Below are 19,654 nucleotides of genomic sequence, written 5' to 3'. Positions count from 1 at the left end.
TCAGGTGACGAAGGTGGCACCACAGTGCCTACAGGCTGGGGTGTATTCGGCGGCGAGATGGCCGGCAGATGCTCCATAGGCGGAGCAACGGGAGAGTCCATAGACTCGTAAATTGGTTCGTCGATTTCCCCGCAAGGGGCCAGGTGGCGTACGGAGACAGTGGACTCGCGTCCATCAGCCATCAACATGCGAGCATGCTCGGGATTAGCTTGAAGTACTTGCACCGTATCCACTAGTGGATCATACTTACTCATGCGAACCGCACGTTTGAGGTAAGCCGGCCCCGGCTCTGCAAGCCAACTAGGTAAAGGTCGGATACTACCCGAAATCCTCGGGTGATGAAACATCCGTTCGTGGGGAGTTTGGTTGGTGGCCGTACACAGTAAAGTCCTGATCGAGTTCAGTGCCGCAGTTAACGACCAAGCCCATTTATCTAGGCCTCGGCCGAGGGACCTAAGGCTTAGCGTGATGGCTCTCCATATAATACCATTGAAGCGTTTGATCTGCCCCATTCGCCTGCGGTCTATACGGAGTGGTATAGCTAGAAGCGACATTATGCTGGAGTAAGAAGCTCCTCACCTCCTGGGACAGGAACACCGCACCTCGATCGGTATGCACGTAGGCCGGATTCCCAAACATAGAAAACAAGTTCTGCAGGCACCAGATAACCGTGGCGGCTGTCATATCTACGCACGTGAAAGCGAAAGGGAATCTCGAGAACTCATCAACGATAGTGAGCAGATAACGAGAGTTACTTGATGCCGGTGACGCCGGCAGTGGCCCTTTGAAGTCCATCGCCAATCTCTCCCACGGCCTAGTTGCTCGGACCAGTGTCCCCATAGGAGGGTTGTAAAAACGTGGTTTGAGTTCAGCACATACAGAACAATTGCGACAGACCTGGCGAATGTCTTCAACCGAGTCGGGCAAGTTACGACTATGCACAAAATGAGCGAAACGCGTCACCCCGGGATGGCACAAAGTGTCGTGCAAAGCGCGCAGATCCTCCTCCACAGATATGAGGCCCGCACACATTGCCGGCCGCGATAAGGCGTCGGCAACCAGGTTATCCCTCCCAGGGCGATATTTCATTGTGTAGCAGAAATCCGCGAGCTCGATGCGCCAGCGAGTGATTTTCTCATTTTTGATGCGTTGAGCATGCAGGGTGTCGTACATAAACGCAACGCTCTGTTGGTCCATGATAATTTGGAAGCATCGTCCTAGCAAGTAGGGACGCCAACGCCGAATCGACTCGACGATGGCATACGCCTCCTTTTCGACAGACGAATGTCTCTGCTCAGCGGAGGTGAGAGTTCGCGAAAAGAAGGCCACAGGGCGCCCCCCCCCTGGGAGAGAGTCGCAGCTATCGCATGATCCGATGCATCACTTTCCAAAACAAAAGACTTATTTTCGTCAATCGTCGCCACAGCAGCGCCAGCGATGTCGGACTTGAGGCTATGGAAAGCAGCCTTGGTGGCAAGGCTCATGGGGAACGCCTCGCAGTCCTCAAGCGGGCGGAGCTTCGCGGAGAAATTTTGTACCCACTTAGAATAATGAGCGAACAGCCCGAGAGCACGCTTCAGCGAAGCACGATCGCAGGGCGGGGCCATGTCGAGCAAGGGTCGCAGATGCTCCTTATCCGGAGCAACAGAGCCGTGGGTCACGGTGTACCCCAGAAGATCTATCGTGCGAGCGGAGTAACGACATTTAGCCTCAATCATAGTTAAGCGATACCTCTGCGCGAACTCGAGGAAGCGCTTCAGATTAGCATCATGATGTTCCTGGTCATACCCGCAAACCGTGAGATTGTCCAGACATACAAAGACATCGGTCAAGTTCTCCTTAGCGATGAGGTCGTCCATAGCCCTCTGAAAACAAGGGACCCCGTTTGTGACCCCAAAAGGTAGCCGGGTGAACTGGTATAACATTTGACCCGATTCAAACGCTGTATAGATGCGATCGGCCTCAGAGATGGGGATTTGTTGATACGCACTACGCAGATCGAGAGTGCTATAGACTGAATACTGGGCCACCTGTCGAACCAGGGAGTCCATTCCCGGAAGGGGGTAGGCGACCAGCTGTGTAAACCGATTAATCGTCTGCGAATAGTCGATTACCATGCGTTTGCGATGCGCTTCACTTCGTACCACTAGAACTTGGGCCCGCCATGGCGACCGACTAGGTTCTATGATACCTTCCTTTAATAGCTGGGCCGTTTCTTCCGCAATGAATTGCGCGTCAGCTCGTGAGTAGCATCGCGATTTAACCGCTACAGGTGTACAGTCCGTGGTCATATTGGGGAACAGCAACAGCGGCTCAATTTCCATCCCTGCAAGAGCACACACAGCAAGCGTATCAGTGCCACCAAATTCCATTTCCAACCATCCATGTCACTTGAGAAAATCATGTCCTAACAAAACGTCTGTACATAATGCTGGTAAGACCATGAGATGCACATCCGGAAACATTCTTCCCTTAATCACAAGCTTCAGTCGACATTCCCCTTTTGTGCTGAGCCTTAGCCCCTGAGAGGCCATAAAGATTCGGCGGCTTGTCCCAAGAATCGGCCATCCATGTTTTTGCACAAGTCGAAAATCAACATAACTATCCGTGGAACCTGTATCGATCAAAGCATTAGCAAAAATTCCCTTGATCATAAGTGGGACTATAGCACGAGCCAGGCCAGGTGGACCTGCAGTTATCGAGTCGTCTAGGCGAGGCGCTCGTGCCTCGCGTGTGGATCCATCACCAGCTAAAGTCTTTCGTGCCGTTGAAATAGTTTGTAGGCCAGTCGTGCCGCCTCCAGAGGGCGCACGTGCTACGCGTGAAGTTCCCAGCTTTCGTGCCATTGCAGTTGCTTGTAGATCATACGTGCAGCCTCCGGACGGCGCTCGTGTCATGCGCGGAGTTTCAAAGCCAACCTCAGCCATTCGGGTGGCCGATCCAGGTAGTTGGTAGGGTGTCAGAAGAATGCCGGCCAAGGACGGTCGCACCGCGTACTGTCGTGTTCGTGCCACTTGTTTAGTCGGCGCGATGAATCTCACCAAGGTCGAGCTCTCAGCCAGGGGCCCACGGGAAGGGGCGATCCCCATCAAAGTCGGGTGAGGCGCCCCGCGCACCGCTTGGTCCGCTGGCTCGGCGATAAGCACATTCATCGTTGAGCGGGCTCGTTTGCCCCACGACGACGATCGGCAAACTTTTGCAAAATGACCCGTCTTTGAGCACAAATGACATGTCACATTTATAGCCGGGCAAACAGACCTGAGATGATTTTGGTTCCCGCAGAAATAGCACGTAGCGTTACTTCTGAGCTTGGGTCCAGCTGCTGCAGCTGCCGTCAAGCCCGGATCAGGGTCTTCCTCGGGAGTGGCCGGGGTCTCCGATTCCGGCTGAGGTGCCAAGGCGGCATCCACGACCTCGGCAGTCGCTCTCTCCGGTCGAGTTTGTCGAGATGTCCCCGTAGTGCCGTATGGGTGTTCATGCGCGTCGGATTATTCCCGTGCTTGGGTATAAACGTGAGATAGCCGTAGCGCTTCAGCAAGTGTCAAATCGGCTTCTTCAAGAAGTCTCTGTCTGACGACTGGGGACCTAAGTCCGGCGACGAAAGAATCACGAACAAGATCATCACAGACTTGTTCATGAGTACGTACCTCTGGGGCACTCTCGTTCAGCAGACGTCGGAGATCTTGAGCAAAGTGATCTAAAGTCTCCGTGGGCTGTTGTAGTCGTATTGCGAGCAGATGCCGGGAATAGACCGCACTTCGTGTTTTAATGTAAATATGCTTCAGCTCTGCCATGGTGGCATCGAACGTCATGCATTGTTCGATTGCCCGGTACACGTTGTAGTGGACCTTCGTTTGCAGTACGTCTAGTTTTGTTTCATCGGGGATGACGGCTTCCTGAGCCTTGAATTGGTTATCCAAGGTTTTCAGCCAATGTGTCAATTCCGCGGTCGCGTCCGTCGCTTGAGGGTCGGCTGCGAAGATCGGCACCTGGATCATTTTGTGACCCGCCATGTCGCTCTCGTTCGCCTCTTGTTCTCGTTCAGACGAAGAGACGAATTGTCATTAATTGTTATGAAAGTCAGATCCACAACATTGTCCTAATAGTAGGTTTAATGACAATTCGATCTCTGGCAACATCCTGTAGGAATACAATCATGCAATATTTATCAGGATTATGGAATCAAGGAGAAGTTCAGCAATTTATCAATCAATGCAAGCAAGCCTAGATCATATACATATACGCACCATTAGAGTCTACGTGTCACGGATTAAATGTCACAGGAATGTTCCGGAGCGATGACTGTCCAAGTTCTTATAGACGCCTCTCAGTGGTTAGAGAGAGCATAACACCTGGGTTCAACTTAGATACTATTTCATTACCGACCACACAAAGAAACAAGACATTGTTACGGAGACAGTAGACCACACAAAGAAACAATTCATTGTTACGGAGACAGTAGACCACACAAAGAAACAATACATTGTTACGGAGACAGTAGACCACACAAAGAAACAATACATTGTTACGGAGACAGTAGACCACACAAAGAAACAATACATTGTTATGGAGAGGCACACAAAGGCAAATGTACTGCATGATTTGGTGGTGACCAGTGTGGAGTGGGATTGTGGAGAAAGGAGGAATGAGTACGCACTGCAACAACACCACTCGTGTGGGAATCAACTGGATAGAGAGTAGGAAAGGATAATCAGGGAGGTGCACCGAAAGGTCCGGGACATCATGTGAAACAAACGTTTGTGTGAGGCCCACAATATCTGGGTTAGCTACCGCAGTCTGGTTCAACGTATCTGTGAATCTGGAGCACACCAGAGGCTTCGAGAGGGGGAAGCGCACATGTGAGACCACTGTTGGAGGGGAGAAGGTACCGAGTGAGGAGGTGTTGAATGTCTGTAAGGGCGATCGGAGAGAGCATCGTGAGGATGTAAAATATGGGGATAAACCGAATAAGAAAAGAGAAGTTCATGTAACGAGGTGGAGTAGGGCACATGGTGGTACCTCTCTTCATAGTTTGAGATGGATCCACGTGTGGCCCGGATGAGGAGCAGTTAGAGCTATTATTTTCTAATACATGTTGAGGATGAATGGTTTTAATTGTCCTTCATCAATGATTAGAGCTTTCGGAGGAGTTTTTTGTTGTTGTTGTTGTTGTTGTTGTTGTTGTTATTAAAGGACGGATTAGAGCACTATAAACAAATCGATGGATTCGCTAATGGTGTTTAATCTGCTGTCCCAGCATCATGATAATGCTCCCTGAGTATTGAATGAACCACTCTGCTGCATTTTTTGTTTTGTTTTTGTTTCACCAAATTAGATTCCATGCCATATCTTCCCCGACAATATCGTAAAGTTGACCACTAAACCACATACGAGGGTACCAGGAAAATGTATCACTCACTAGGCCTACACAGTGACTGGGGGCCGTCAAGATGGCCTAGGAGTACGCACGCTCGTGCTCTGAGCCTGGGTTTGAATCCAGAGCCGGCCATAAAGTGAGGCATCAATGTTTGTGCTGTTCCTCGGATAGACGTTAAACTGGGCATCCCATGTACCAGAATTATCTGGTGGACATATAAAGACCCCACAGTGTCCTTTGCAAAGAGAGCCAGGCTATTGCTGGCAACCTGAACAAATTACAAATTTCTGCTCTGACCTACAGGGGACACTGTAGTGGCACAGCCATGCTCCCAGCAATGATGCAACCAACAGCCACATAAAAAATATAATGGTACTCGGTAGAGCGCATACCTCCGCCAGGTGAGCAGTTAATGTTTTAAATTCCACCAATAGGCCACATCTGGATTTTGCACCTGAACCAAAGTCTAATCGGCTTGATCTTGTCAACTACTCAACTCATCCACATCGTTTTGTCATAAATCCTGCACAACTTTTTGAAACATCATGATTTACATCGGTTTTGGCCCTAACTCTCAATAGTGAAGAATCATTTTTAAAATTCTAGTGTCCGGATCCAGATGTTCACCCAAGTGGAAACAGTTGGTCCGTGTCACACACCCAACCTGTCCACCAGGTTTAGTCTGAAACTGTCCAAAAGCTTGTTGAGATATCCTGCTCACAGACAAACAGACAAATGGGTGAAAACATAACCTCTGTCCACCTCCAATGGTGGAGCTAATGAATGAGGGAGTCTGGTGGCAAAATGGAGAAACACCAAAGGGCCTTTGATTTTGCTCTATCACCGCACAACCCTGGTGTTGGGCTAGTGGCTAGGGTGCCGGCTTAGGATCCTAGGATCCTGGGTTCGAATCCCGGTCGATCGCTGAATTAACGCCAGGGGGGTTGACTCAGCCTGTCATCCTTCCGAGGTCGGCAAATTGAGTACCAGTTCACTGGTAATTCCCCTGTTTGTCGTTAAAGGTGGCAAAAAGGGTTGGCGTCAGGAAGGGCATCCGGCCGTAAAACATTGCTTCAAAAAGGGGACCGAAAAACAACAACCACGGTTCCCGAAAAAGGCCAACCCCCGCCTTGCGGGGAAAAATGGCCTCTACAGGTGGTTTTTTTACCGCACAGATAGTCATCATTTCATAGAAATTTCATAGAAGACATTTCTTACAAATCAAGAATTTATTTCTATCTCGGGTGAAATTATAAGCATTTTGTAGAAGGTAATACAAAAGTGTTTTATTATGATTCTGGTCACGTTGTCTTGTTGTCTATGTTTGTAACCGAAATATTAAGTACGATTCAAACGTTTTCATCACAAGCAGCTATTGTAGCCCATACTTATCACGTGACACTTGATGGCTTTTCCAAAAGGATGATGGGCATTAACACAGTTAGCTAACCGATGATGGGCATTAACACAGTTAGCTAACCGATGATGGGCATTAACACAGTTAGCTAACCGATGATGGGCATTAACACAGTTAGCTAACCGATGATGGGCATTAACACAGTTAGCTAACCGATGATGGGCATTAACACAGTTAGCTAACCGATGATGGGCATTAACACAGTTAGCTAACCGATGATGGGCATTAACACAGTTAGCTAACCGATGATGGGCATTAACACAGTTAGCTAACCGATGATGGGCTAACCGAGTTCAGTTGAAATGATTGAAGTGCTTGGAAATTCAAAGAGTGTTCTAAGAGGAAGCATTATGCAACCTCAGCATGTACCTTACAGGGATGTTGGTACATTGTGCGTGAATGGGTGATGGTTTCGGGTGTTGGTGCAATGCGCTCATGATGGGCAAGATGGACTTCTCTTGTGCCGAAGTTCCTAGTTATTCCTTGTTGTCCTTATATGAGAGATACGGTTTCCACCTTTGTTGTTTTTTTCCCCCAAAATGATCCCCAATGCCCACTGTATGGAATTCAATTCAATTGGCTCTTTTCACTGAACAGGAATCTAAGTGTTGTACCGAAATTCCACTGTTTAATCGAGTCGTGTGAGGTCTTCCCTTCTGACATTGCGATATGACGATGTGAATATTTTCTATCGTCGAGGCCTATCTATTCCCACTTGTATTCTTAATCTACACTGATTTGAATACTTTTCCTTTCCGTTTATACAGTCAATCACAGACGATTACACTCGATTACAAAAACGTTGTCACTGATCTTGTGCTTTCTCTCATTTTCGTCACACTTTCTAATTCCCCTGCCAAATTATTGGACTCCATATTATGGTCTACGCACTGGGAACCGAGGCCCTCTATTCCCAGTGGCCGAGCCCCCGTTCCTTTACCATCTATTAATTTTTCCTTTGCTGTTTATATAGTCAATGTTGACATAGTAACACTCGATTGCAATAACCTTTTGGAAGGAATTCCTGTTTACTATCTCTTTGCGCTTTGTGCTTCCGCTCCAATCCTTTGTGACCTGGATCATTTTCAACTTGTTGTAATCCTCACCTTTATTAAATTGCATCTTTCTTGATGCACCTTGTTCTTTGTGATGGAACTCTTTCTGCCTTTTGGATTCGACTTAATTTTTTGGATTCACTGCATGTTGTGGGTTTTTCATGCCTTTTTACAGCTGACGTCAGGCCCTCTCTGTCACCTATTAGACCATGGGATGACCACTAGAATTGTTCATTTTTGTGGGGCCTCCTCTCAAACCACACGAGAAATGTTTACTGAGGGTATTTGAGGTGCTGAATCCAAATATGAATGTTTCCAATCCTCAAAATTGCACGTTTTTACGATGTAAGCATTTATAATGTATTGTATTGTTTTTCAGCTAAATTTCTTCGTTGTGTATATAAAACCATATAATATGCAGTTATTTTGGGATTACAAGGAGATAAATCAAAAAATGAATTCTGCCAATCCCTACACTGGGCTTGGCCATATATTCTTTACTTTATAATGTCTCAACATTTATTTATGTATTTTACTGCTTTAGCCTTAAAAATATATAATGTTATTATTATTCCTCTTAAATGGGTTTATTATTACTCTTAAATGGGTTTATTATTCCTCTTAAATGGGTTTATTATTCCTCTTAAATGGGTTTATTATCTATCTATAATTCCAGTAATCTCTGTGTGTTTGTTTGTACGTTTGTACGTTTGTACGTTTGTCTGTGACCGCTGTTTCTCGACAACCACGGGTCCGATATACTTGCAACTTGCCAGGTATATTGCTGGGGACCCGAGGATGTGCCTTTTCAAGGTTTGAAATTAATCGGACAAGTACTTACCGAGCTATGGCGATTTAGCCGTTTGCCGTTCGCTTTGGCGTTGCGAATGGACCAAACCATTGCATGTAAATAGAGGGGGGGGGGGGGGGGGTTCTGTGGTCGTTGCGAATGGACCAAACCATTCATGTAAATAGAGGGGGGGGTTCTGTGGTCGTTACTGCCACGTGGTTTAAGTTTTTTTTTGTTGTTGTTGTTTGCACGCATGTTTTTTTGCACCCACGTACGGGCACGCCCTAGGATGTTTACACACACACACACACCCCTACACAAATTTTTTTTTTTTTTTTTTTTGGCAAGGAACGGGCACCCACGTACGGGCACGTCCTAGCTTATATATAGTACGGGCATGCCCTAGTTCCTCTTAAATGGGTTTATTATTCCTCTTAAATGGGTTTATTATTCCTCTTAAATGGGTTTATTATTCCTCTTAAATGGGTTTATTATTCCTCTTAAATGGGTTTATTATTACTCTTAAATGGGTTTATTATTACTCTTAAATGGGTTTATTATTCCTCTTAAATGGGTTTATTATTCCTCTTAAATGGGTTTATTATTCCTCTTAAATGGATTTATTATTACTCTTAAATGGGTTTATTATTACTCTTAAATGGGTTTATTATTCCTCTTAAATGGGTTTATTATTCCTCTTAAATGGGTTTATTATTACTCTTAAATGGGTTTATTATTACTCTTAAATGGGTTTATTATTCCTCTTAAATGGGTTTATTATTACTCTTAAATGGGTTTATTATTACTCTTAAATGGGTTTATTATTACTCTTAAATGGGTTTATTATTACTCTTAAATGGGTTTATTATTACTCTTAAATGGGTTTATTATTACTCTTAAATGGGTTTATTATTCCTCTTAAATGGGTTTATTATTCCTCTTTAATGGGTTTATTATTCCTCTTAAATGGGTTTATTATTACTCTTAAATGGGTTTATTATTACTCTTAAATGGGTTTATTATTCCTCTTAAATGGGTTTATTATTCCTCTTAAATGGGTTTATTATTCCTCTTAAATGGGTTTATTATTACTCTTAAATGGGTTTATTATTACTCTTAAATGGGTTTATTATTCCTCTTAAATGGGTTTATTATTACTCTTAAATGGGTTTATTATTACTCTTAAATGGGTTTATTATTGCTCTTAAATGGGTTTATTATTACTCTTAAATGGGTTTATTATTCCTCTTAAATGGGTTTATTATTACTCTTAAATGGGTTTATTATTCCTCTTAAATGGCTTTATTATTACTCTTAAATGGGTTTATTATTCCTCTTAAATGGGTTTTTTATTCCTCTTAAATGGGTTTTTATTCCTCTTAAATGGGTTTATTATTACTCTTAAATGGGTTTATTATTCCTCTTAAATGGGTTTTTTATTCCTCCTAAATGGGTTTATTATTACTCTTAAATTGGTTTATTATTACTCTTAAATGGGTTTATTATTCCTCTTAAATGGGTTTATTATTCCTCTTTAATGGGTTTATTATTCCTCTCAAATGGGTTTATTATTCCTCTTAAATGGGTTTATTATTCCTCTTAAATGGGTTTATTATTCCTCTCAAATGGGTTTATTATTCCTCTTAAATGGGTTTATTATTCCTCTTAAATGGGTTTATTATTCCTCTTAAATGGGTTTATTATTACTCTTAAATGGGTTTATTATTACTCTTAAATGGGTTTATTATTCCTCTTAAATGGGTTTATTATTCCTCTTTAATGGGTTTATTATTCCTCTCAAATGGGTTTATTATTCCTCTTAAATGGGTTTATTATTCCTCTTAAATGGGTTTATTATTACTCTTAAATGGGTTTATTATTACTCTTAAATGGGTTTATTATTACTCTTAAATGGGTTTATTATTACTCTTAAATGGGTTTATTATTACTCTTAAATGGGTTTATTATTACTCTTAAATGGGTTTATTATTCCTCTTAAATGGGTTTGTTATTACTCTTAAATGGGTTTATTATTCCTCTCAAATGGGTTTATTATTCCTCTCAAATGGGTTTATTATTACTCTTAAATGGGTTTATTATTACTCTTAAATGGGTTTATTATTACTCTTAAATGGGTTTATTATTACTCTTAAATGGGTTTATTATTCCTCTTAAATGGGTTTATTATTACTCTTAAATGGGTTTATTATTCCTCTCAAATGGGTTTATTATTCCTCTCAAATGGGTTTATTATTACTCTCAAATGGGTTTATTATTACTCTTAAATGGGTTTATTATTACTCTTAAATGGGTTTATTATTACTCTTAAATGGGTTTATTATTCCTCTCAAATGGGTTTATTATTCCTCTTAAATGGGTTTATTATTACTCTTAAATGGGTTTATTATTACTCTTAAATGGGTTTATTATTACTCTTAAATGGGTTTATTATTCCTCTTAAATGGGTTTGTTATTACTCTTAAATGGGTTTATTATTACTCTTAAATGGGTTTATTATTCCTCTCAAATGGGTTTATTATTCCTCTCAAATGGGTTTATTATTCCTCTTAAATGGGTTTATTATTCCTCTTAAATGGGTTCATTATTCCTCTTAAATGGGTTTATTATTCTTCTTAAATGGGTTTATTCATCCTCTTAAATGGGTTTTTTATTCCTCTTAAATGGGTTTATTACTCCTCTTAAATGGGTTTATTATTCCTCTTAAATGGGTTTATTATTCCTCTCAAATGGGTTTATTATTCCTCTTAAATGGTTTATTATTCCTCTTAAATGGGTTTATTATTCCTCTTAAATGGTTTATTATTCCTCTTAAATGGGTTTATTATTCCTCTCAAATGAGTTTATTATTCCTCTTAAATGGTTTATTATTCCTCTTAAATGGGTTTATTATTCCTCTCAAATGGGTTTTTTATTCCTCTTAAATGGGTTTATTATTCCTCTTTAATGGGTTTATTATTCCTCTTAAATGGGTTTATTATTCCTCTTAAATGGGTTTATTATTACTCTTAAATGGGTTTATTATTCCTCTTTAATGGGTTTATTATTCCTCTTAAATGGGTTTATTATTCCTCTTTAATGGGTTTATTATTCCTCTTAAATGGGTTTATTATTCCTCTTAAATGGGTTTATTATTCCTCTTAAATGGGTTTATTAATCCTCTTTAATGGGTTTATTAATCCTCTTTAATGGGTTTATTAATCCTCTTAAATGGGTTTATTAATCCTCTTTAATGGGTTTATTATTCCTCTTAAATGGGTTTATTAATCCTCTTTAATGGGTTTATTAATCCTCTTTAATGGGTTTATTATTCCTCTTAAATGGGTTTATTAATCCTCTTTAATGGGTTTATTAATCCTCTTTAATGGGTTTATTATTCCTCTTAAATGGGTTTGTCATTCCTCAAATGGGTCAAAAAGAGGAACCCAGAAACAATACTTTTGAAGTCTAGAAACTGATTGATTTAGTATTTATTTTGTGAAAAAATTATTTATAATAGTTATTTAGTATTTGTTTATAAACCAGATTTAAGTGGCACACCAGTTAGAGCATCTGTTCTGCTTGTGGGAGGTGTGCGGTTCAAACCACAGCCGAGTCATGCCAAACACTTAAAATTGGTACATACTGCTTCCTTTCTCAGCATTCTAAAAGGATGGAGCATGGACAAACAACCATAAGTTGGCAACCATAGCACAGGCTGTGATTGGCCCAATGGCTTCCTCCTGCGTTGAACCTTCTTGTCAGAGAATTCCTTTATCACTGAGAATGCTTTTCCCTTTGTTGATTTGAATGCTCACATTCTTGCCTTTTCCTCCACAGCCCTGCACAAGGAAGCGCACCTCCACACAAAGCTTGTCTCATCTGCAGGGACGAGGCATCAGGTTGTCATTATGGTGTACTCACTTGTGGCAGCTGCAAAGTGTTCTTCAAACGAGCTATTGAAGGTAAACATTCATACTTCATATCTTGATTCCCATTCCTTTTTACAGTGTCGTCCGAAGGGCAAAGCCGTCTAGAACAATGTATGTATGTATGTATGTATGTATATATATATGTATGTTATGTATGTATGCATGGATGTATGTCCCTCACAAACATACACCAATCAGAGCTGAGGATCTGGTCACGTGACAGGGGTGATGTGATGTGATTATGCGCGTGATGTCATTATATTGTACAATGGCTGACTCCACACACCGCCATTTTTAGTTATATGCCGTTCAGGCCGAACATATTGTCAAACCTGTCATCTATCACAATCGTGTTCTACGTTTATGTTTTTCATTCAGTCTGAAACACAAACAAACTGATTGTTAAAATGACCATCGCATATCAAAAGCATCGGCGTTACGGGTCTCTCAACGACACGGTACATGTAGGCCTTAGGCTTCCTCGCCTTCAGGCCGCTTCAGACAAATTAACTTTAAAATAGACTGATGGACGTTGTGCATTGCTAACGCGTGTGGAATTCCCAAGTGACACCTACCATGTGTCAGGCAACACACATCATAAGTGACAGGAAGCTTGCAGTACTCCCTCTATCATGTCGACAAGGTATCGCTTTGTTTACGATGACTTTTCAGATGCTCAGTCATTCATCCTTGCCACTAATTTTGTCCGACTAAAGCAACGATTTTATCGACGTACATATAAAAAACCACCTTTAGAGGCCATTTTTCCCCGCAAGCGGGGGTTGGCCTTTTTCGGGGACCGTGGTTGTTGTTGTTTTTAGGTCCCCTTTTTGAAGCAATGTTTTACGGCCGGATGCCCTTCCTGACGCCAACCCTTTTTGTCACCTTTTTACGACAAACAGGGAATTACCAGTGAACTGGTACTCAATTTGCCGACCTCGGAAGGATGACAGGCTGAGTCAACCCCCTGGCGTTAATTCAGCGATTGACCGGGATTCGAACCCAGGATCCTAGGATCCTAAGCCCTCACCCTAGCCGCTTGCCCAACACCTGGGCTTGTCAGGACGTACATAATGGTGCCAAAAGGTAAAAAAACATAAAGCATGCCCTGTCTACTAAATAGAAAAGAAAAATGGATAATTGTGACAAAGGAGGAGGCAGATGGATCGAAGGAGAAAAAGAGGGACAACAAGATGAATACCGAGTCACCCAAGGATAAAGCAATCGATGGATAATTTGAAAAACATGTTGGGAAAGGCCAAACGAGAAGATCCCAGTTGGCGTGCTCCAGTGCCAGTGGAGAAGTGCTGGAGTGAGGGACGAGAGGGGTGATGAGCTGAGATGGTCCACCACGCGGTGCGATGAGCCGCTGTGGTCTACACGAGCAATGGCGACAATTTTCCACACTGAATGCAGTGCTTCACTTTGACCATCCAAAATGGTCCCTGTAGCACAGTCAACAATGAGCTCGTGGATATATCGTCGACCACAGACCTTCATCCATATCACACACTTTGTCTTGTTGGTTTTCTGGCTTTGAAAATGCAACAAAATTGACAACTTCTAATCTATTTGGTAACTTGTCATCCACATTAGTTACGTGTCTTCCCATAATCATTTTCTGCCTTGATATAATGCTGTTTCCATCTTCTTTTTCTTCATCTTCTTCTTTTGTACACAGCACATGCTTTTGGATAGCATATTTTTCTGGGAGTGCAGCTGTGCCGTGGATGCAGTGCCCCCTGTGGGTTAGAACAGGAATTTGCAGGGTGCCAGTAATAGCTCTCATACCCTTCACAAAACTTCATACCATTGGAGCTTTAATGTCCATCGACTAATGCTGCCAGATGGAACACCCAGTTTGATGTAGATCGATTTGAAGGAGCAGGCATTGACGTCTCGCCATCCCTTGAGGCCAAACACCATGGTTACAGTTTATAGTTGGGCAAACATTAAACCCCAGGCCGCACATCTCAGAGGCGAGTGTGGCTATGGACATTGACACAATGTTTCAATGTCTCATTACATCGGAGCAAGTGTGTTGCACATAACTTAATGTAGCCAATTTTAAATTTTAGAAAACATACACACTATCCTTTCCAAAATCAAGGGATAAATGAGTTCATTGACGCTCCTTTTTAACAAACATTATTTTTTGCCTGTCTTAGCAAATTAAAAACCAAATACTGCATTGGAATCAGAAGGAACCCAAACAAGTAAAGAGCAAAGATGGAGTCGTCAGGAGGAACATGGATAGGAATTTGGATTTCAGCTGCTACCAGCAAAGATGGAATCGTCAGGAGGAACCTGGATAGGATTCGGATTTCAGCTGCGATGAGCAAAGATGGAGTCATCAGGAGGAACATGGATAGGATTCGGATTTCAGCTGATACCTGCAAAGATGGAATCGTCAGGAGGAAGCTGGATAGGATTCGGATTTCAGCCGCTGCAAGCAAAGATGAAGTCATCAGGAGGAACCTGGATTGGATTCGGATTTCTGCCGTTACAAGCAAAGATGGAGTCATCAGGAGGAACCTGGATAGGATTCAGATTTCAGCCGCTATGAGCAAAGATGAAGTCATCAGGAGGAACCTGGATCGGATTCGGATTTCAGCCGCGACGATCAAAGATGGAATCGTCAAGAGGAACCTGGATAGGATTCGGATTTCAGCCGCTGCAAGCAAAGATGAAGTCATCAGGAGGAACCTGGATTGGATTCGGATTTCTGCCGTTACAAGCAAAGATGGAGTCATCAGGAGGAACCTGGATAGGATTCAGATTTCAGCCGCTATGAGCAAAGATGAAGTCATCAGGAGGAACCTGGATCGGATTCGGATTTCAGCCGCTACGAGCAAAGATGGAATCGTCAAGAGGAACCTGGATAGGATTCGGATTTCAGCCGCTATGTGCAAAGATGGAATCGTCAAGAGGAACCTGGATAGGATTCGGATTTCAGCCGCTACTCCACAACCCTCAAACATCAACGTGCAGCCGTGTGAGTTGTACATTTTTTTGTAAGAATTAATTTCTCCATAAAGATATAGATAAAAAGAGAGAAATTAAGAGTAAAAAAGAGATCAATTGGAGGAAAATGAACAACAAGAAAAGAAAAAACACAAGTGAAGTGAAATGTGAAAAAGTAAAAAGAAGTGTGAATGACGAGAGAGATGTGAAAGAGAAAGGAACAAAGATCAAAGATGTCGGGAAGAACCCGGATAGATCGATTTCAGCAGATTCTCCCCAAGGCTCAAACACAGCACCAGGTACAAGCTAAGTGTTATTGGGCCCATCTTTGCTCCAATCACAGCCTAGGCCCTTACTCTTAACATATGGTACTGACTGGTTGTAGGTCCGATTATCTTCGTGTTTCCTCTCGTCTCTTCTTTCACTTTTGTAGCCATTGTTGTAGAATTTCTTGTTTGCATCAAAACACACCTTCCAGACCCTCCATCAGATTTGAACATTACGTATCTGCTCTCATCACTCCACAAAGCCTGCTTCCACATTTCAAGGTCCCGTAACACTCATTCATTGTGTAACGCCATGTGATACCATGTATTGGCCACAGTGATCAAAAGCCATGTGAAAGCAGCTGCTATTTTGTGGCACTCCATGGAATACTTGGCTCTATGAACTTCAATGTAAATTATCTACATCTCAATGACTTCCCAAACTTTTTCAGCATATCATGGCAGTGTGGCCAACTCTTCCACTAATGTCTGTGCCTTATACTCTCATAGCAATCAGTCACAGGGTTTTATTCTCTACTAGCAAATACCATGTATCACTTCGCTGCCAGGAATACTAAGAGAGAGGGGGAGAGAGAGAGAGAGAGTGGGGGAGGGGTGGGAGAGAGAGAGAGAGCGAGTGGGGGAGGGGTGGGAGAGAGAGAGAGAGAGAGTGGGGGAAGGGAGGTGTGGGAGAGAGAGAGAGAGTGGGGGAGGGGTGGGAGAGAGAGAGAGAGTGGGGGAAGGGAGGTGTGGGCGAGAGAGAGAGTGGGGGAGGGGTGGGAGAGAGAGAGAGAGTGGGGGAAGGGAGGTGTGGGAGAGAGAGAGAGATGGAGAGTGGGGGAGGGGTGGGAGAGAGAGAGACAGAGAGAGAGAGAGAGAGTGGGGGAGGGATGGGAGAGAGAGAGAGAGAGAGAGAGAGTGGGGGAGGGGAGGTGTGGGAGAGAGAGGGAGATGGAGAGTGGGGGAGGGGTGGGAAAGAGATAGAGAGTGGGGGAGGGGTGGGAGAGAGAGAGGGGAGGTGTGGGAGAGAGTGGGGGAGGGGTGGGAGAGAGTGGGGGAGGGGTGGGAGAGAGATAGAGATAGAGAGTGGGGGAGGGGTGGGAGAGAGAGGGAGATAGAGAGTGGGGGAGGGGTGGGAGAGAGTGGGGGAGGGGTGGGAGAGAGAGAGAGAGAGGTGAAGAGAAGAGAAGAAGAGGGGCGAGGCTGGGGGTGGCGAGGAGGGGAAAGAGGGGAAGTGGGAAGGGGAAGAGACTGCAGGTTTACATTTACCTGGAGTCTCGCTTTACCCTCTTATTCCTCATTGACTTTAATGTACCGCACTCTTTAGAGAGCCACACTTGTCTGTAAACTGTTTTGCCTGGGGTTAAATCTCTGTCCATCTATATACTGTCACCCCGGTGTTTCACAGGCAGGGTGATTCATCATTGTGTTTGTTCCATCCCTCAGATGTACGTTAAAATGGCGTCCCATCCGGCTGCATTCGTTGGCGGGTGTTAAATATCCCATTGTGACCTTTGGAAAGAATAGGCGACCTATTTCCGGGAACATGGGCAAATTACTAATGCTGGTTAGTGAAAAATGCTGGTTGGGTCTCATTTCAGGCCAGGCCAGCTGGTTAGTCAAAGATTTGGGCCAAGCTTCCCCGGCCAACCCCATAAGAACGTGTGAATAGTTGTGGCCAATAAAGAAAGAAGAAGATACTCGTTGCAGAGCACTGGTGCTGCAGAAGCAGTTTATTGGCAAGGTTGTACTGGGTGGTTTGCGACATTGGCTTGAATGTCATTTTGCAATTTTATTTTTAAAAATGGCAACCGCTGTGATAACAAACGTCAACGACACCGCTGTCAACAAACATCGAGGCTGTGGAGCCCTTGCCAAGTGGCTCAAACAGTCAAGCAAGCACTCCAACAAAACGGTTCACAAGGAATGGCTGGCTTGGCAAACAACGATAAACTGATTGGTTATGGAACACACCCACAAAAACAAAAAACATCCCTAATTTCTGAACACCTTCAGATTTCACTCCAGATTTTTACATTTATTTAGTTCACGAGATCCGATCCTCGCATCTGAAACAATATTTTGATTATATACTTTAACGAGAACAGCACTCGGTGGAGAGCATATCTCCGCCAGGCTGAACAGTTTACATTTTGTATCTCACCGATAGGCCGTATCGGGATCCGAACCTAAAAAAAATCTAATCGGATTGGTCTCGTCACCGAACTAACGCATCCACCAACTTTTCTCATAAGTCACCCATATCTTGAAATATTGTGCTTTTTGTCATTTTGGCCGTATCGCTCAATGGTGAAGATTCACTTTTAAAATGATAGTAGCCGGATCCGGATTTTTACCAAAATCTAATCCTTTCGTCCCTGCCGCATACCCAATCTCTCCACCAAATTTCGTCCGAATCCGACTACATCTTTTTGAGATATCCTGTTCACAGTCAAATAAACAAGAAATATGTCATGCTTCGCACAATACTTGCGAAATCCCGAAAATAACTTGTTGACCTTTGGCCTATGTTGACCTAAAATATTGGTGATAGAATTCAATGATCAAGTATGCAAATCCTCTTCAAATTTCAAGTAAATCAAATGAAAATTGATGAGTTATAAAATTTGGCCTATGTTGACCTAAAATATTGGTGATAGAATTCAATGATCAAGTATGCAAATCCTCTTCAAATTTCAAGTAAATCAAATGAAAATTGATGAGTTATAAAATTTGGCCTATGTTGACCATTTCACCTTTAGACCTTAAAATAGTTGGTGGGTTGAATCGGTGATCTGAAATCCAAATCCTCTTCAAATTTGAAGTCAATCGGATGAAATTTGAGGATTTTAAAAACTCTACCTAAGTTGTTGACCTTTGGCCTTTGTTGACCTTTTCACCTTTGACCTCGACAATAATTTATGGTTGAATTCAGTGACCTGATATGCAAATCATCTTCAATTATCAATTAAATAAGATAAAAATTGAGGATTTTAGAAATTTCACCTAAGTTGTTGACCTTTGGCCTATGTTGTTCACCTTTTGACCTCAAAATCAATAGGCTTCTTCCTTATGACCAACTCTACAATTTTTGGAATTTTCGTAAAGATGGGTTTGAAATTGTGACCTGTCTGTCTGTTTGTACGTTTGTATGTCAATCGCCTGCAGGTCACTATTTTAAACTGATCTTCAGGAACCTTCATCAAATGGTAGAGTTGGTCGTTAGGAAGAAGTCTCTTGATTTTGAGGTCAAAGGTCATCTTGAGGTCAAATTTCTAAAATTGTCATTTTTTTATATGATTTTTTTTTTGTTTGTTTTTTTTGTATACAAGATCGAGGCTCGTGAAAGAGCGAACATTAATCACACAGAAAGACAAACAGACACATAAAACATATAACATCGGGAGCGGTAGACAAGATGGGGAGAGAGGGGGAAGGACACAAACACAACATTTGAGAGCAGGGACCGAGGGACCGAGAGACATGGAGACATCGAGAGAACTGTGGGAGGGAGAGGGCTTTGGGGGGAGGCATGGGAAGGGTGGGGGTGGGAGAGGTATAAAACATATGGACAGTGCCAGGACTTCCAGGAAAGAAGTTGGAATTTCAAACAAGGTGGATCTGGGGTGAATTAGCGGGGGTAGAAAAGATCAAGGTTTTGGATGGGGGAAGATAAGAGATGGTGGTGAACAGCTGTTTTAAAGACCTGGAGGGAGGAGTGGGATTGAAGGGAGTGAGGGAGTTTGTTCCAGAGGCGGGAGAAAAGAGGAATGAAAGAGTGAAGGTGAGCAGAGAGCCGAGATTTCGGCAGTTTAACCATCAGAGGGTGGCTGGCAGATCTTATGCGACCTGTAGG

At 43.0% G+C, this 19,654-nt stretch overlaps 1 protein-coding gene across 5 annotated transcripts in view; it reads left to right on the top strand.

Annotated features, from left to right (window-relative positions):
- LOC137424380 (progesterone receptor) overlaps window positions 1-19,654 on the top strand; it is a 411,636-nt gene that overhangs the window by 260,371 nt on the left and 131,611 nt on the right. For all 5 annotated transcript variants that reach the window (XM_078775389.1, XM_078775387.1, XM_078775391.1 and 2 more), the window contains one exon: window positions 12,477-12,601. In XM_078775389.1, the coding sequence (XP_078631515.1) occupies window positions 12,477-12,601 (125 nt within the window). The remainder of the gene's footprint in view (window positions 1-12,476; window positions 12,602-19,654) is intronic.

Source organism: Myxine glutinosa, chromosome 4 (genome assembly GCF_964187855.1).
Source record: "Myxine glutinosa chromosome 4, kmMyxGlut1.1, whole genome shotgun sequence".
Taxonomy (NCBI): Eukaryota; Metazoa; Chordata; class Myxini; order Myxiniformes; family Myxinidae; genus Myxine; species Myxine glutinosa.
Note: the sequence above shows the minus strand (reverse complement) of the source record. Positions and strands in the feature narration are given on the sequence as shown.